The sequence below is a fragment of the Rosa rugosa genome, chromosome 1, assembly GCF_958449725.1.
Source record: "Rosa rugosa chromosome 1, drRosRugo1.1, whole genome shotgun sequence".
Taxonomy (NCBI): Eukaryota; Viridiplantae; Streptophyta; class Magnoliopsida; order Rosales; family Rosaceae; genus Rosa; species Rosa rugosa.
The window spans coordinates 34,466,369-34,482,675 of record NC_084820.1 but is presented as its reverse complement, the minus strand read 5'-3'; the positions used below and the strand labels follow the sequence as shown (position 1 = coordinate 34,482,675).

Genomic DNA, 16,307 nt, shown 5'->3' with positions numbered 1-16,307 from the left:
ATGAGCAGAACTAAGCAAACTACACTCTACCCTTTGTCAGTATGCAAATGAATAACTCGTAATTGACGGAAAGTAGAGATTTTTGTAAGAGAAGGGATAGTCCAGTCCACAAAAATGAGTCCGAACATATAAATTGTATAGAGTTTATAGAACCACAAACATGACTTAGCAATAACGAAAAGCAAGCAAAGTAAAAGAAGAAGTGAACAACGCACCTAAGTAGATCTCTCCGAAGGATCCACTACTGTTCTTCCAGCCCTGTAATCTGTTACGTCCATTTGTTACTCATACTCAAGGTGTTGTCTTCTGGGTATAGTGAGCAGAGACGGCTTCAGAGCTGGAGACAGTACAACGACGACGAATCGGAGTCCAGCTCAAAACAATTTGAAGAACACCCATAAAGTTTAAGCAAATTTTATTCAAAGGTTATAGCTAATAAACACCCAAATCAAATTCAAGAATAAACCAATAAGGTAATCCAAAAACCCAGTACCAGATCCCTAAACCTGAGTAAAATTCAATTCCATTTCAGTCACTTCCAACCTGTAAATCAACAAATCCCTAATGCCCCAATCTAATTCCAAAGAAGATTAGCAAAACCCCCAAATCAATATCCCAACAAAACCCTAAAATCCAAAACGAATCGAAGTCGAAACCCTAAGAGGAAGAACGAGCTTACCTTGCAATTAACAATACTGAATACTTCGGACTCCAGCTCTTGAAATCGAAGAACTCCAGTTCTGGGAAAACCTAGTTCGGGGAGTGCAAAGGAATCTTCTGTCTTTTCTGATGGAGAGGAATCAAGGGAATCTAGGTTGGGTTGCTGGTAATGGATGGGATGTTGCTAGGTTGTTCCTCTGGGTTGCCTAGGGTTGCTGCTGGGTCGAGAGAGAGCTAGGCTCGAGAAGGTGTTTTTGATTTTTTGACCAAGTGTGGGAAAAACACGGACATGTTAAGGCAAATTGATGATAAGTTTACATGGTAACAAAAAATAATTTTTGGACACACAAGGTGAAGTAATTTCCCCGTTTCATTCAGACAACATAAATCTGTAGTCTTATTTTTTCAATTGAAAGTGAGAATTCTCAGTTTATTCATACGACAGTTATCTGTCGTCTGAATTTTTCAAAGCAAGAAAAACTAAAACAGTATGGATTCTCATGCTATTCAGACAACAGAATTAATTTATATGTAGTCTGAAGAAGTTTAAAAAATTCAGACGACAGTAAACAAGAATTATGTCGTCTGAAGTGTGTCGTCTGAAGGCATTATTGGCATAGTGTTTGAGGACAGTGTGGCAGGCTTGCTCACTAAGTCATTGCCTAAATTCCACTTTCGGGAAACATGTTGGTAGCATCATTTGGGGAAGTTATCCAAACTCCCATGACCGTAGTCATCAGGGGGAGATGCAGACATTAGGGGGAGATGTCTACATGTATGGTCTCGAAACGTGAAAGGTGTGTTGTGCTCTTTTTCCCATTTGACCGAGGTTATTTTTTGTCCCACTGGGTTTTGGTTACTCGACAAGGTTTTTAATGAGTCAACGGAGTACCACGTTTGGGAGACACAAGGGGGAGTGTTCAAGTAAATCCAGAATATGTGTCTGGCCCAAACTCAAGATTACTTGCTCTAGTTGAAATAAGGTTTATATTAGAGATATTCTCGGAGAATCTTAGGAGATATCCAATCAATGTACGATTATGTTTCCATGTACAACTCTATCTCTATGCTTGTAATCCTTTATATAAAGAGGCCTCTATTATCAATGAAAGCACGACTCAATTCTCTCCCAATTTCAGTTTTCCTTAAACAACATTGTACATACATGTACATTTGTAAGCATAATTAGCTATAATGGGCCACGCTCATTGTACCGCCAAAGGTACTAATTCCAACCAAAGGAATGACATGCAGACACACCGCCAGGCGGGCTACAACCACAGCGTCGGATCACCCCCAGGTCACCGCCGACGCGCCGTGCCAAAATGGCATCAGTAGCTCCCAGAGCTGGGAACTGAAGCACATCAGTCCCAAATCGAAAACAAGGAGGAGGTCAGCCTCCTCCTCACCTATAAAAGGTTCTCTCCTCTCTCCTCATTAATTACGCATTTAATACTTACCTACTGTTACTTTGTCAACATAAATACATTGGCTGACTTAGGCATCGGAGAGTTGAAGACCGCCCAGCGCAGTCTCCCTCTGACGCCTTTTGTATTTTACTTGACAGCGACCAACCTCGGCGGCGAGGCAAACCCAAGCGGTAGAGGCCCGCCGGGCCAAGATCTCGTCACTATGTACGAGATAGCACTGGCGGATCTTCATAAGGCAAACAGAGAGCGTGAGGAGGAGCGCAAGGAAAAGGCTGAAGCCCAAAGGCAGGTGGCTACTCTCATGGCACGTTTCGAGGAACTAAAGAGGACGTTGGAGGCCACCGCTCGCCCAGCACAGAGCGAGCAGTCACGTAGCACCAGGCGTAGTCGACCCGACACTGGCACATTGGTACCGGGGCCCGTCATACAGATGCAGGTACCGCTGGACCCACCTGAATTGTTGGGAATGGGACCACCGCCCATCCCCCAACTAATGATGGAGCAGGAGGCGGAGTCACTACCGCATACCAACCGCTCGGAAGCTAGGACAAGGACTGAAGGCAATCCGCCTGCGCCAGGTCCAGCGGAGTACTCAGGCCGATTCCGCCGGCGATGCAACCGCCCAGATATTGGAAAGGATGCACCAACTGGAGCAGAGGTTGATCCGGGCGGAGTCAGGCGCCCCAGCGCCAACTCAGAATCCACTTTTCGCTTCCAGATCTGGGCCCTTCACCGCTGCGATTCTGCAAGCTATCAGACCAGCGTCTGCAAAAACCCCAAAGATGTCGCATTACGGCGGAATGTCTGATCCCTTCGTCCACATGGACACCTTCAAGAAGGTCACCAACAATAAAGGATTCGACGACGCCACCTTGTGCCACTTGTTCAGCGAAACGTTGGATGGCGAGGCAATGAACTGGTTCTTTGAGTGTCCACCGGGGTCTGTCAGCTCATTCCATGCACTATCACACGCTTTCCTCTCCCAGTTCATCTTATTGTCCGTCGGGCATCACAACACAAGTCAGTTGTTCAGCGTCAAACAGGGGGAGGACGAATCACTGAAGGCCTTCGTCACAAGGTGGCGAGCGGCAGCGTCTCAGTGCCGTGACCTAGACAAAACAATGGCATCGGCGGTCTTCAAGCAGGGACTTCTCAAGGGGCCATTCCTCTATCACCTCAACTACAATCACCCAAATGCGGCGTACGACCACATCATGAGTGAGGCGGTCATCCACGCCCAGGCGGAATTTATTACATATGAAGAAACCCCACCGCCACCAGCAACCCCAACAAAATCATCACGGCCGTCCCCCAGTCATCAGGAAACCGCTAACAAGACCCCTTCAGCACCGCCAACTGACAAGAAGAGGGAGTGGCAGCAGGGCCACCATCAGAACAAGCGGCAGAAGGACCAGAATTACAACAAGGGCAACCGCCCAACTCATGGGGATAACCGCAACAAGCAGGCAGAGTCCTCGCAGCGGTACGTAGTGTTCACGGTCCTCACGGCCTAGTATGAAGACATCTACAATCAGTTCAAGGATCAGATCCCACCACCACCCCCTCCAAAGTACCCAAAAACGGGCAAACCTAGGAACACCGGCAAGTGGTGCAAATACCACGAGGACAGCGGCCACAATACCAACAGCTGCAATGCTCTCAAAACGGCCGTTGAGACCTTGTACCGTGACGGCAAGCTAGAGCAGTTCAAGGTACGCCAACCACCACCAGTAATTGCCAACGTTGAGACCTTGGGCCGCATCAACACCATCGATGGCGGCGCTCCAATCACCAGCATGTCTCACAGGGCAAGGAAGCGCTATGCACGCGCCAATCACCCAAAGGAGGTCTGCAACATCCGCTACGAGAGGTCCGCCAAGCTCCCGAAATCAGGTTGGGAACCTATTACCTTCTCGGAGGAGGAGGAGCGCGGAGTGCATCTACCGCATGACGACCCATTCTTGGTCGACGCCATTCTTGGCAAATTCTCATTAGGGAGAATCTTGGTGGACAGCGGGTCCGCTGTCAATGTCATCTTCAACGGCTGCTACAACCATCTCAAGCGGAACAAGAAACTACTCCAGGATCACGAGCCACTGCTCAGCTTCTCCGGCGACGTCACACAACCGCTGGGGTCGGACTACATGCGACTGGTTATTGGTACTAGTCCATGCATGGCGGAGGTACATACGGAATTCATTACTGTCGATTGTTTCAGTTCGTACAACGCCATCATTGGACGACCAGCGCTTGACAAGCTCAAGTGCATCATCGCCGGATACATGTTTCTCATGAAGTTCCCCATACCCAACGGCACGGGCTGTGTGAGAGGAAGTCAACAGTTCGCTCGAGAGTGCTATTCAACAACTATAGAACGGTCAGCGCGCCGCCATGAAATTCTGACGGTGGGTAATCAGGCACCAAACATCTTCGAGGATCCTAGAGATGAGGAGAAGAAGTATGTAAAGAAGGAACCGGTCAACCCGGAGACGTCGTTGAAAGTCATCTCCATCTCGGACGAGCACCCTGAGCGGACGGTCCGCATCGGCGCCCAGCTTGACCCAGAGGTAGCGGCGGAGCTCACTCAGTTCCTGCGTGATAACGCAGCCGTCTTTGCCTGGTCCTATGCTGACATGCCAGGTATCTCCCCTGAAATTATAACTCACAAGCTGACCATCAAACCTTCCTTTTATCCCATCAAGCAGAAGCGGAGGGCCTTTGATGAGGAAAAGTACCAGGCAATAGGAGAGGAAGTTGCCAAGCTCCAGGGCATTGGATTCATCCGCCAAGTCATCTATCCCCAGTGGATCTCCAATTTGGTAATGGTCAAGAAGCCCAGCGGCAAGTGGCGGATGTGTGTCGACTTCAAAAATCTCAACAAGGCATGCTCAAAGGACGTATCGATCAGCTAGTCGATGCAACCGCCGGACATGAGCTCCTCAGCATGATGGACGCTTTCTCCGGATATAATCAGATCAAGATGCATCCCGGCGACCAGGAATGCACCACATTCACCACCGACAAAGGCCTCTACTGCTACAATGTCCTGCCTTTCGGTCTGAAGAACGCCGGTGCAACTTATCAGCGGTTGATGAACGCCATGTTCGCTGAGCATCTGGGAAAAATCATCGAGGTCTACATGGACGACATGCTAGTTAAGAGCATAAAAGCCAGCGGACATGTGGCAAACCTCAAAATCATAGTAACCATTCTCCTGGCCTATGGTATGCGCCTCAACCCAGAAAAATGTTTCTTTGGAGTCACCGCCAGCAAATTTCTGGGTTACATCGTTAGCGAGTGAGGCATCGAGGCTAACCCGGACAAGGTACAGGCAATACTTGACCTGGCGGACCAGGAGTATAAGGTGCACGTCCAATGCCTCCAGGGCAAGTTAACCGCCCTTTCTCGATTCATCTCCAAACTGACTGATAAGTGCGCCCCATTCTTCAAACTCCTCAAAACGACTCACAAGAAGGTCATCAACTGGAACCCAGATTGTCAGGCGGCGTTCCAGGGCCTGAAGGAGTACCTAGCGGCAGTCCCTCTCCTTTCTGTCCCTGTGCAAGGAGAGACACTGTTCATCTACCTAGCGGTCTCGGTATCGGCGGTAAGCTGCGCCATTGTCCGGCGGGAAGGCCAGGACGAGCTCCCAGTGTTCTACGCCGGCAGAGGCATGAACGGAGCAGAAACAAGGTATCCTCCCTTGGAGCAACTAGCCCTCGCACTCATCGTTGCCGCCAGACGCCTCCGCCAATACTTCCAGGCTCACACCATCCATGTGTTAACCAATCAACCGCTGAGGCAAGTAATGCAGAACCCTGAACACTCAGGGCGCCTCAGCAAGTGGGCCATTGAGCTCAGCGAGTTTGACATAGAATACAAGCCAAGAACCGCCATGAAGGGCCAGGCAGTGGCGGACTTCATCGCTGAACTCACCGAGCGTCAGCCAGAACCCGGTACCGAGACAGAGCCCGGAACAGAAATGGTAACCGTTGAGGAAGGAACTCCCCCACAGTCAGATTGGAACCTGCATGTGGACGCCTCCGCCAGCGCCAAGGCCAGCGGCGCCGGAGTCATCTTAACAGGACCCGGGGGACTGAGCGGAGTACGCGTTGAAATTCAACTTCAAAGCTTCAAACAACATGGCGGAGTACGAGGCCCTCATTGTGGGCTTGCTCCTCGCCATTGACTCAGGGGCTGACAGCGTCAACATATTCAGCAACTCTCAATTAGTCGTTAACCAGGTCAACGACAGCTTCCAAGCTAAGGACCAACAGTTAGCGGCATATTTGGGGTACGTCAAAACGTTGCTAAAAAAGTTCAAATTTCACACCATCACACAAATCCCCAGGGAAAAGAATGCTAAGGCTGATTCACTGGCGAGACTGGCAACCGCCCAACCACATCAAAGTCCAACGGACACAAGAGTGGAGTGCCTTGACAGGCCGAGTATCACGAAGACCCTGGCGGAGATCTTCAGCATTGAGGTCAGTCCCAGCTGGATGGATGAGATCATTGCATACAAGCGCAGCGGCACATTGCCAGAGGATAAGGTCCGGGCAAGACAGCTCAAGCGGAGAGCAACCCGCTACAACATCCAGAATGGCAAACTTTACCGCCAAGGATTCACCCATCCCAACCTCCGCTGTCTAACCCCAGAGGAGGGAAAGGTCGTCCTAGCGGAAATCCATGGCGGAGAATGTGGAAACCATTCGGGCGCCAGATCCTTGGCCAACCACACAATGCGACAGGGCTACTTCTGGCCCACACTTGGTGATGACGCCCGGCGGAGTGAACAGCAACGGGAAGAGAGTGAACAGCAAAAGCTGAAACAAAATTTAAAAAAAAAATCGATTGGACCTGAATCTTCCAAAATCAAAACAAAAAAAATATCATTCCAATACAAAATAGAACACAAACTACTCACCGAAATCAGCAAATAGGAAGCCCCCAGCAGCAAAAAAGAAGAGATTCTAGACAAAAGAGAAATCGAATAGACTTCCAGTTGTAAACTCGTATCAAGAGGTATCAATTCATTAACACTGCAAAATATAGACAATGGCATATCAATCTCACTAATGACTTCAATAAAAGTTTATATTTTTAAGCCCAAATTAGTATCACTACATGTGTAAGATTAATTCAATTTAGGCACCATCTAGTTTAGTACTTCCTACTTGTTTACTACTAAGACTAGAAGCTGGCAGATCATGTTCAATTACAAGAACCCACAGAGATATATATGCAATCGCTGCTTTTCCAATTCCACCCCATGCCCCAAATCCCAATACATGCGAAACATCTTCCTATCAAAAATGGGTTCAGAACCTCAACATGCTGCAATAAGACATTCAGTGCTATCAAATTTTTCCCAGAATCTCCCAACCCAAGACACAAGCATAACAAGAAATTAGAAAAAATGAGGATCGAGTAACCTCCAAATTCAACTAACCTCACTAACCACTGAACCCATGATATGTCTCACACCATTACTACGAGTTGGACCTTGTTGCGAGTCGCCTTGTAGTCGCCACCTCCTCCACCGACTCGAATCAGCTCGAAGTTCCTTTCAGATGGAGTTTCTTTTTTTTGTTCTAAAAACTGGAAATAGATTAAAAGAAACATCATCTTTCCTCTTCTAGTGGGTTTCAATTGAAGAGGGAAGTCGAAAATTTGGGGGAGGAGGGAAGTGAAATTTGGGAGGGAGGAAGCGAAATTTGGGGAGGGAGAGAGCTCGGGCGCGAAATCTAATTTTGGAGCTGTTTTGGAGCAGTAAACTGAAATTGGATTATTTAGGACACCACATTAAAGAGGCCGGCTGTGTCCTCCGAATAGTCTCAACCCTCTAAATAATCTCATTTATATGTGAGTGTCCTTATAACCCTTCAAGGACACCACATGAATAATGTGTCCTTGATAGGTGTCCTTATAGCATATAATTGTAGTAGTGGTACCCAATGATCTGGAACCCAATGATCTGGATCCCAAACCACAACCAATTTCTTCCCTCCATTTGCTGACATCAAATCAAGGGTTCCTTTTCCAATTGACTTTCCACGCTTCCGTTTTGTGCACAAAAGTGTAGAATCAGAATCCCCTACAAATAACATGCATGTTACAATTTTAAAATATGCATAGTTTCATACAAACTCATCTTGAATTTAAAGTTGGTATATTCATGAGAGTTGTAGCATACATCCTAAAGACTACTTCAGCATTGGAATCACCTAAAAATTATTTTTCTAAATTAAGTAATGAATTTTTGAAATCAGGGTTATGTTGCAGCAATTTTTTGTAAAACCTACTGCATTGTACCTTAGTATGTTTTTATTTGTTTTATTAGTCTGATATTAGAAGTCAGTTCTTCATGAAATTTGTAGTATTCATCTTAAAGGTAATTTCAGATTTGGAATCACCTAAAAATGATTTTTCTATATTCAGTTATGAATTTTTAAAGTCACGGTTATGTTGCAGCAATTTCTGTAAAACTTGCTGCACTATACGTCAATATGTTTTTATTTGTTTTACTGGTCTGATATTTGACTATAGTGTCTTCTTGAAAGTTGCAGTATACATCTTAAATATAATTTCAGATTTGGAATCACCTAAAAATGATTTTTCTATATTAAGTTATGAATTTTTGAAGTCAAAGTCCTGCTGCAGCAATTTTCTGTAAACCTTGTTGCACTGTCGTTATTTTTTTATTTGTTTCACCCTATTTCTTTGTTGAAAGATAGCTAGAGCATCCAGAAACATAAACTAGACATAATAATGTTTCACACAAAATAAATTACACTATTTTTGAAATTCATATGGAATAGTTATGCCATTGCGAAATTCTTAAGTCTAGAAGAAAATTTTATGTTAAAAAAAAAAGGGTAATGTACCTCCATTCTGAGTTGCTGATTGCTGAGGTGCTATCTCTTGATATGGTGGAGAAGCTCAAGATTGAGAAGCATCAGATGGCTCAAGAGTTATTGCTGCACCATTAACTATGATCAAATTGCTGCACCATAAAAGTTGAAGGGTTCATCACCATGTGAACCAAGAGTCACAACCCCACTATCTTGTGTGGTGTGAGATCCCTCCATCTGTTTGATCGCCCATCGAACTCCATTCACGGTACAACCAGAATATTGAAGAGTACGTCGATCTGGACCTTGTGCTAATACATACATCTCCTTACTAATCAATCCCGCGTCGTACAATGTTGTGACCCTCCATTTAAACCATTCCGGAAATGATTCCATGTGTCTTCTTTCTAAATTTTCTGGACTCTCAGCTTGTAGTAGTTCACGATGCTCACTACATGAACATAAAAAAGGTAAGTTTTAGTTTGATAGATGTAAGGTATGTCAAAAACTGAATGATAATGAAAAACACATACTTGAGGTAGGTTTCGATCTCATCACAATTATTAAATATGAACCAAGTCGCTACTTCAAATTGCTCCTTTGACAATTCAACCATTACCCCTTTCCCTGTTGGTTGCACTTTGTGAGAAAAAATAGAAATATTTCCATTTGATGCAGGCCCATCACGATATCGTTCTGGACGATTAAAGGTCGTCTCCTCATCCGTAAGATACATAGAGCAATATGTCAATGCTTCATATGAAATGTATGCCTCCGCAATGGAACCTTCTGGTCGAGCTTTGTTACGTACATATTTCTTATACGTTCCCAACAACCTAATAGTTACTAGAACAAATTAGCAATGAGTTAAAAAAAAAAAACAGGAGAAAAAAGTAACAAAGTATTTAATAGAGCAATACCTCTCTATTGGATACATCCAACGATATCCAACCGGCCCACCAAGCTTCGCTTCACGGGGTAAATGGACAGCTAAATGCACCATGATATCAAAGAATGCCGGTGGAAAAATTTTCTCTAGCTTGCATAGAATCAGCACAATATCAATTTTCAACTTATCTAGTTCTGCACACTTAATGTTTTTGCACAAATTTGTTGAAAGAAATGTGATAGCTCCATAAGCGGTGTGCATACTCTCTTTTTCAAGTACTTTCGAATTCCCACAGGAAGAACCCTCTGCAATAGAACATGGCAGTCATGGCTCTTTAAACCTAACAACTTTCCATCTTCCACATGCACATTTCGTGCTATATTAGCTGCATAGCCATCTGGAAATGTAACTGAGATGAAGAATTCACAAATATCTCTACATTGAGCTGGTGTGAGTACATATTCAGCTGCAGGAAAATCAATCACTCCATTCCCCCTCTTTGTGATCCACAAATCTTTCTTAATTTTCATATTTCTCAAATCTAACCTAGCCTTGTAAGTGTCCTTCGATTTGCCATCTATATGTAGAAGCGTCCTGACAATGCTATCACATATATTCTTCTCTATATGCATCACATCTAGATTATGTCAGAGCTTTAACTTAGACCAGTACTCCAGCTAAAAAAAAAATGCTTTTTTTTGTCCAGTTTAATTCATTTGCATTCCTCTTCCTCCTTGTATCCTTATTTTTGGGATGTTTACCAGGCCTGCTTGGTCTAATGTCTTCAAATTGAGCAAGTATACACTACACCAATTTTTCAATCAGACGACAGTTTTTCACTGTCGTCTGATTATATACTTTGCTGTTGTCTATCTCAATGCCGTCTGATACATGGATCAGACAATACCAAAAAACTGTCGTCTGATAAAGTTTACTACAACATCGACTACTATGCTGTCTGTTGTCTGAACACCAAGAAAAACAACAGCGGCTTATATACTTACTGTTGTCTGAATGTTGTGCCAGACAACAGGGGCTTATATGCTTGCTGTTGTCTGAAGGCTGTGCCAGACAACAGGGGTTTATATGCTTGCTGTTGTCTGAAGGCTTAATTAGACAATATGTACTTGCAAATCCCATTGTCCATCCATTACTGATACTATAGATTTCTCCAAAAAACTGTTGTTTGTTATTTTGCTGGACAATGACTTTCTCGTTCTTTTAGTCCTTATAGTATTATAGTTAGATGGCTCATACAACAGTTTTTGTTAGGCATTTTGTGATGATCAATTATTGGACAATAGTTTTTAGCTGGATTGAACGGTCTGATAGACATTCAAAATGACATCACATCCAAAACACATTCATTTATGTTAAAATCCGATACATTCATCCATATATCCAACAAAGTCATTACATCAACAGAACTAGTTTTCTAACAAAATTTAGTAAAATGTTAAAATGCCCAAACTAAGGAAAAGCTCAGGGTTCATCTGACCAATACTTTGAAGTGACTTCAAATCATCTTCAGTTTTCCCAAACTCCCTTAGCTCCTCGCAAGTTTTCTCGCCCTGCAAAACCCGAATCAAGCAATTCAGACCCAAACAAATCCCTAATACCATCTAAAATTTCCCCATTCACACAGAAAACCAGAATCTAGGTGAATTTATATATCTTATAAGTCACTAATGAAGGATTACCATGTAGTTAATTTGGGTTACCTATCTGTCCTAAAACACTACCACATATATGAAAATTTTACAATATATATCATTTATATTAGGTGATATATAGTTCTCAATACATAAGATACATAGACAGAAACAAATACCTATTTAATCTTCTCAATCAATCAGATATAGAATATTAAGCCCAAAAGCGAAACATGAAATGCAAAAAAAAATAAGGATCCAGTTTTAGGTGTCCAGCTGAAAGACCAATATAAGCAAAACTGTTGGACGAAAAGAAATAGATACAAGCAGAACTCACCCTGTTTCCATGATCCCCTTCCACCAACTTCGAAGGCGAAAGAAAGCCATCACTGCATTTTGAAGGCAATATTTCTGGAACTTACTTGAGATCTGGGCTAGTTTAATTATGTGGAGGGTCTATCGAGTATGACCTTCTGAGCCTGTTGAAGCCTTCGATACCTTCAGAACCTGCTACAATTCAAAGTTGTGGCTAGAAGAGATACATAAACAAGAAGCTAAACGTTACAACGAAAACCACTTCACAGAAACATGCAAAACTGGGTGCATCAATATTAGACTCCATACTGTTCCACGCACATGCAATACTTCAATTCATACTTCAATCCATCTAGGTATATAACAAATCAAAAATTACAACCAATATCTACACTAAAACTGTCAATATATCAAATTGACCTTAATGGGTATGCTAGGAACACCTAAATTTAGTTTCTAAATAATAAATCTTTGACTGTACCTGTGCTGAAGGAAGTGGGAGGATCCTTCTGCAAATCCTTAAGCTCCTTCAAGATGCTCTTGGAGGCCATGACGACGAAACTTAGGGAAACTAGAAACCAGAAAAAGAAAATATTACACATCTGTTTGTATAAAAGAATGCTCTAGCAGAAAGAGGCTTACCCTACACCAATATGCAGGACCAGTAGTTGCTGAACTTAGTAAACCTTCAGACAAATCTTTGAGATATCTTCGGGCAGTGCCTTCACTACACACTGGTTCCAAGATGTGTAAGGTATTTACGTCATTTATGAGCTGCAAATTGACATGTCCACTCACTCTCAATGCTTATAAAATTTAGTGATCATAAAAAATTTAGATGATCAAGCCAATAGATGATTTCTTACTGCATCAATAGCATCGATATCTGAAATGCATGCGTCATTGCTTGAATCTACGTTTACGTAATCTCCACTGCAACTTGTTTTCGCCGCCTTGAAATAATGTATAGCCATGGAAAACATGGTAAAGAAAATATTTTTGGCTATTCCAAATAAATTCTACAAGGTACAAGTAAAGAAAATATTACCTGATACAGTTGATCTGATAGAAGAGTTAGCCGATGGGCATAAGGAATTCTTGCATTTGCATCAATGAATGAATCCGTTACTGGGTTCCCAATTACATATCCCTAATAAGAGTTCAAGAACATAATATAGATAACAATTTACAAAACTGAGAATTTACAATGCTCTAAACAATAATCTATGACTGGTTTGCAGGTATAAGGCGTTGATAAACTAAAGGAAGATGATACCATCTAATTTAATCCAATTTTCTGTAGTTAGATCCACATACCTTGAGATTCATTAGAGGCAAAGTTCCATTTTCATTACCTGCAACATCATGAGGAAGTAGGACTAACCATAAGGTCCTTCATTTGGTGATTAAATTAGGGTAAACTATTATGATTAACAAAAATGAATAGATGAAACGAATCACAAATGCAAAGCAAGAAAGAAAGAAGAATAGTTATTGGCTGACAGTAGCATAACATCCAATATTTGTTGCACAATCATTGGCACAATTATGCCAGAGAAGCAGTCACCACCAATGTAGAGCATATTTTCCAAATATGCAGGGTGTGCCTCCAGCCACTGCATGACAACACAAATTGTCAAATTCAAAGCAGACTACTCATTGAATCTGTGGAATAAATACCACTTGTTTTCTTACAAACAGATTGTATGACATGCATACCTTCTGCAGAAATTCATAGCTTTGTGCAACATATTTATAGTCATCCATAACATAACCGCTTTGAGTTTTTGAGTAGGAGAATCAAGCACCAACAGGTGCATCTATGTATATCATGCTGACGTCCTGAAAAAAAATAATCATCCGGATGTAACAGAGAGGTTTGTATGAAGGAAACTACTTAAAATAAGATAAAGTTGACAAGCTTTTACAATACAGTACCTTTGTCCATCGAAATGGATTGTCAAGAACTGCTGGTAGGCTCCCATTGTAATTTCCAAACTTAAAAGTTACTGGACCTGTCCAAATTATCTAGTCAAAGAAAATCCCAAAGGCAAAACCAAGGGTATTTTCTTAAGTCCTAATGAGTGTTGCATCAAAAACATGAAATTCAGAAACGACTGAAAAACCAGTTCACGAAAACACTGAAAAATCATTTATGAAAATAAATTCCTAGCCTGAGTGCTCTAATTTTGTCCTGTAATTAGTTTGATAGGTTTTGGAAAATGACTTAGAATCCGCATAGGTCTAAACCAAGCAAATCGGGGACACAATTTCCAGAAATCAACCCAAACCATTACACAGACAACCATATCTGTTATTATATCTGCTTAACAGATATGCCTTCAATTAAGAGTAGCAGAGATTTCGTGTCACCCATGTAAGGATGGGTCCAATCCAAATCTCACAAAAATTACAATCTTGATGAATTTCAACACTCACCTTGATGATATCGATGGGTTGAATGACGCAGGTAGCGAGCATACCGGAGGCTCTACCATTGATAAAGGTCGTTCGCGTGGTCGCTGGGTTGGTGGTGCTGCGAGGCACACGCAACATTGGTGCGATGGCGGCGCTGGAGCTCCTCAATGGCATCGTGAAGGGGGTCGGAGGCGTCTAGGGACAGAGGCTAGGTTGGGGGTTTGGGGAGAGACGACGGCGACGACGTTGCTGAGAGGATGAGAGTCTCGGTGGGAAGAGATGCACAGCGAGAGAGAGAGAGAGGTCAACTGAAAAATAGAGGCGGGCCGAGCAAAATTGCAGTGCGAATATGTGTGGGAAGAAAAAGTGGGAAGTTTAACTTTCGACCAAAAAATTAGGCGGGCTGAGCAAATTATTGAACCCTAAAATTCAGACAACATCAATATCAATTTCAGTACATTGTCTAAAACAAAGTCACACAATAGACAACTAAAAAACTGTTGTGTGAATCAAAACAATCAGACGACATATTTTTCAACCATTGTATTAAGAGTAATTGCACAACAGAGAAGTAATAACTGTTGTCTGATTAAAAAAAATCAGACAACATCTTTTATCCACCATTGTGTTAATCAACCTTGGACAACATCACATAATAACTGTTGTCTGAATTAATTCATTCAGACAACATCAAAAAAATCAACCATTGTCTGAAATGCTATTGCACAAGAGCAAAAAAAAAACTGTTGTTGGATTCGAAAACTTAGACAACAGAATATTTCTTGCTGTCGTCTGAATAATTCAGACGACAGTTAAAATGTTTGCTGTCGTCTGATATGTGTTGTCTGATTCCGAAATTGGTGTAGTGATATCATCTCCAGATAACTCTTTAGGTGGAGGCCTCATCTCTCTCTTCCCATCAAACGTGTCTTTATTAGTATCTTTTCGCTATGGATGGTTCATAGGCAAAAAGCAACGATGTCCAATATATCCAATCTTGTTTGTCAGCTTCTTGTATGGTGTATGTTTATTGATAATTGGGCACGCTAAGAAACCTTTTGTGCTCCAACCAGATAAGTTTGCATAGGCTGGAAAATCGTTTATTGTCCACATCACAGCTGCACGTAGATTAAATAAAGACTCAGTCATCTTATCATAGGTTTCAACCCCTTTTTCCCACAACTCCTTAAGCTCATCAATCAATGGACGAAGAAACACATCCATGTCCCGACCTGGGGCTCGTGGTCCAGGGATTAACAAAGTCAGCAGAGAGAGAGGTTTTTTCATGCACATCCATGGAGGCAAGTTATAAGGAATAATCACCACAGGCCATGTACTATAAGATGTACTCATATTTCCAAATGGATTAAACCCATCACTAGCAAGGCCTAATCTGACATTACGTGGGTCTGCAGCAAAGTCGGGATACATTTTGTCAAATTCTTTCCAAGCAACAGAATCTGCCGGATGTCTTAACTTTCCCTTTTCATCCCGACATTTTTCTTTATACCACCTCATATCTCTTGCAGTGTGTCTCGACATGAATAATCTCTTTAACCTCGGCACTAATGGGAAATACCTCAACACTTTATGAGGAACCTTCTTTTTCTTCTGACTTTCATTGTTCTTATATCGCGGTTCATTACAAACATGACATTTATCCTTATCAGCATGCTCCTTATAAAACAAGGCGCAATCATACTTACAAACATGGATCTTTTCATACCCCATCCCAATGCCTTTTAATACCTTCTTGCAGCCATAGTAGGAATCAGGAATATTGTTGGGCTTAGGATGAGTCCTCTTCATCATTTTTAACAGCGTATCAACTGATTTGTTGGTCCACAGATTCTCAACTTTGCATTTAAGTAACTCCACAACAAATGACAATACTGTGTGCTCTGTGCAACCAGGGTACAGTTCACATTGAGCTTCCAACAATAACTTCTCATAATTACTGTTATATTCATTATCATCACCCTCTAAATGAATTTCATGTATTGTTTCCTCTTCATCCCTTGATGCATTATCTACATCCATCATTATATCATCTTCATCCCTCATGATATGTTGATCACCAACATTTTCA

General features: G+C 42.5%; 1 protein-coding gene and 1 pseudogene across 1 annotated transcript; both read right to left on the bottom strand.

Moving 5' to 3' along the window:
* Positions 1–13,257: 13,257 nt before the first annotated feature.
* On the bottom strand, positions 13,258–14,392 carry LOC133726633 (serine carboxypeptidase-like 18; annotated as a pseudogene).
* Positions 14,393–15,166: 774 nt separating this feature from the next.
* Positions 15,167–16,282, bottom strand: LOC133726626 (uncharacterized). The gene has a single exon (XM_062154216.1). The coding sequence runs from the start codon at positions 16,280–16,282 to the stop codon at positions 15,167–15,169; it is 1,116 nt and encodes a 371-aa protein (XP_062010200.1).
* Positions 16,283–16,307: the final 25 nt, after the last annotated feature.